Raw genomic sequence first — 1,899 nt, forward strand, 5'->3', positions numbered from 1 at the left:
GGCCGGGGTGTGTTCTTGCGAACTCTACATTGTTCAATTTTCGGCACACTGCTCTAGAGCAATCAAAAGTGATGGGCAACACAATACAGTACTTTAAATAATTTGACGTCCTCAAACAGGCCACTGATAAGAAGTTATCTGTGGCGCAAACTTCTTGCCAAAAAAACGGAACCCACCGCCACTTTCTTGGGCACGCGCGCCCACCCGCTTTTTGGCTTATCACGACTGTGGCTTCACAACAAAAATACCACGGATACCGCATGGCGCCACAATGTTTACTAAAATTATGAATGCGCCTTCTGCTGTATGCATTGCAAAATTAAGTACTAATCAGCTGTTTCCAGCGGTTCCTGATAGCAGCTATCTTGAATACACTTTCAAAGTACTGTCGTTTGCTGAATTAATTTTTTTTTAACGCAACGCACTGATTAACAGTTTCCCACGCCAGCGTTTCCCTAGGCGGCGCACAACCTAAACTAGTTTCGCCCCGAGCAGCGAAAGATTGTACAGATTAAAGATCCGCTGATCGTTGTTTCAATTGACAGTGAATTGAGATGTCCCCTCAGATAACTCAATGTTCTTTCTACTTACACTGTTTTCCAGTTGCGATGGTTTTCTTATCCAACCGAAAGGATTCTCCACGAAGGCCATTCACGTCGGCCAGGATGCGGATCAGTGGAATAGCCGGGCGGTCGTGCCACCGATCAGCATGAGTACCACATTCAAACAATCGGCCCCAGCACAACATTCCGTAAGTGATCAGTCGCGCGGTGTCCGCTTTGCGGTCTGAAATGCTAAATCTGATGCTGGTCTTTGCAGGGCTTCGAGTATGGCCGAAGCGGTAATCCTACGAGGGACGTTCTCGAACGTTGCCTCGCCTCACTCGACAACGGGCGGTACGGGTTAACATTTGCGTCTGGACTGGGCGCTACGACAACGATCATAACGATGCTACAGAACGGCGATCATGTGGTAGCAGGTGATGATCTTTACGGCGGTACCAATCGGTTGCTACGAAATGTTGCCATGAAGATGGGCATCGAAATCGACTTCATCGATCTCACTAATCTAAAGTTGGTCGAAAAAGCGATCAAACCGAACACGAAGCTGTTCTGGATGGAAACGCCGACCAATCCGTTGCTGAAGGTGGTGGACATCCGTGCCGTTTCGGATCTTGCTCACAAGCGTCCGGGTGTAAGTTGCGCCGAAACTGTAGTGAAAAAGATAAATTCTTTGAAATAGTTCTGTTTCTTCGGGTTTCTAATAGATCGTCGTAGTGGTGGACAACACGTTCCTTTCCTCATATCTTCAGCGTCCGCTCGATCTCGGTGCCGATGTCGTAATGTACTCGCTGACGAAGTACATGAACGGACACTCTGACGTCATTATGGGTGCAATGATCACAAACGACGAGCAGATTTATGAGCAGTTGAAGTTTCTACAAAATGGTAAAGATTCCACCAGAAAACTTTGCCTGTCCTCCTCGATGTTCATAATGATTTCATCCACAGCCACCGGAATCGTGCCATCACCGTTCGATTGCTATCTCGTCAATCGCAGCTTGAAAACGTTGTCACTGCGCATGGAACGACACAAGATCAACTCCTTAGCGGTCGCCCGTTTCCTCGAATCGCACCCGAAAGTCGAACGAGTACTGCACCCGGGACTACCCTCGCATCCGCAGCACGAGCTGGCAAAGCGCCAAACGTACGGTCACAGTGGCATCATGTCGTTCTACATTCGTGGCGGGCTGAAAGAGGCCACCACCTTCCTGAAATCGTTACACGTATTTACTCTGGCCGAGAGTCTCGGGGGATACGAAAGTTTGGCCGAGCTTCCGTCGGTCATGACGCACGCCTCGGTGCCACTAGAGCAACGGACCGCGCTCGGCATCACCGA

General features: G+C 49.3%; 1 protein-coding gene across 1 annotated transcript; it reads left to right on the forward strand.

The window, feature by feature from the left end:
- Positions 1-574: 574 nt before the first annotated feature.
- On the forward strand, positions 575-1,895 carry LOC131214685 (cystathionine gamma-lyase; the record flags this gene model as incomplete). The annotated part of the gene is made up of 4 exons (XM_058209021.1): positions 575-751; positions 820-1,194; positions 1,268-1,448; positions 1,512-1,895. Coding segments are annotated over exons 1-4 (1,117 nt in total), but the record flags the coding sequence as incomplete, so codon positions are not given.
- Positions 1,896-1,899: the final 4 nt, after the last annotated feature.

Source organism: Anopheles bellator, unplaced genomic scaffold (genome assembly GCF_943735745.2).
Source record: "Anopheles bellator unplaced genomic scaffold, idAnoBellAS_SP24_06.2 scaffold01872_ctg1, whole genome shotgun sequence".
In the NCBI taxonomy this organism is placed as follows: Eukaryota; Metazoa; Arthropoda; class Insecta; order Diptera; family Culicidae; genus Anopheles; species Anopheles bellator.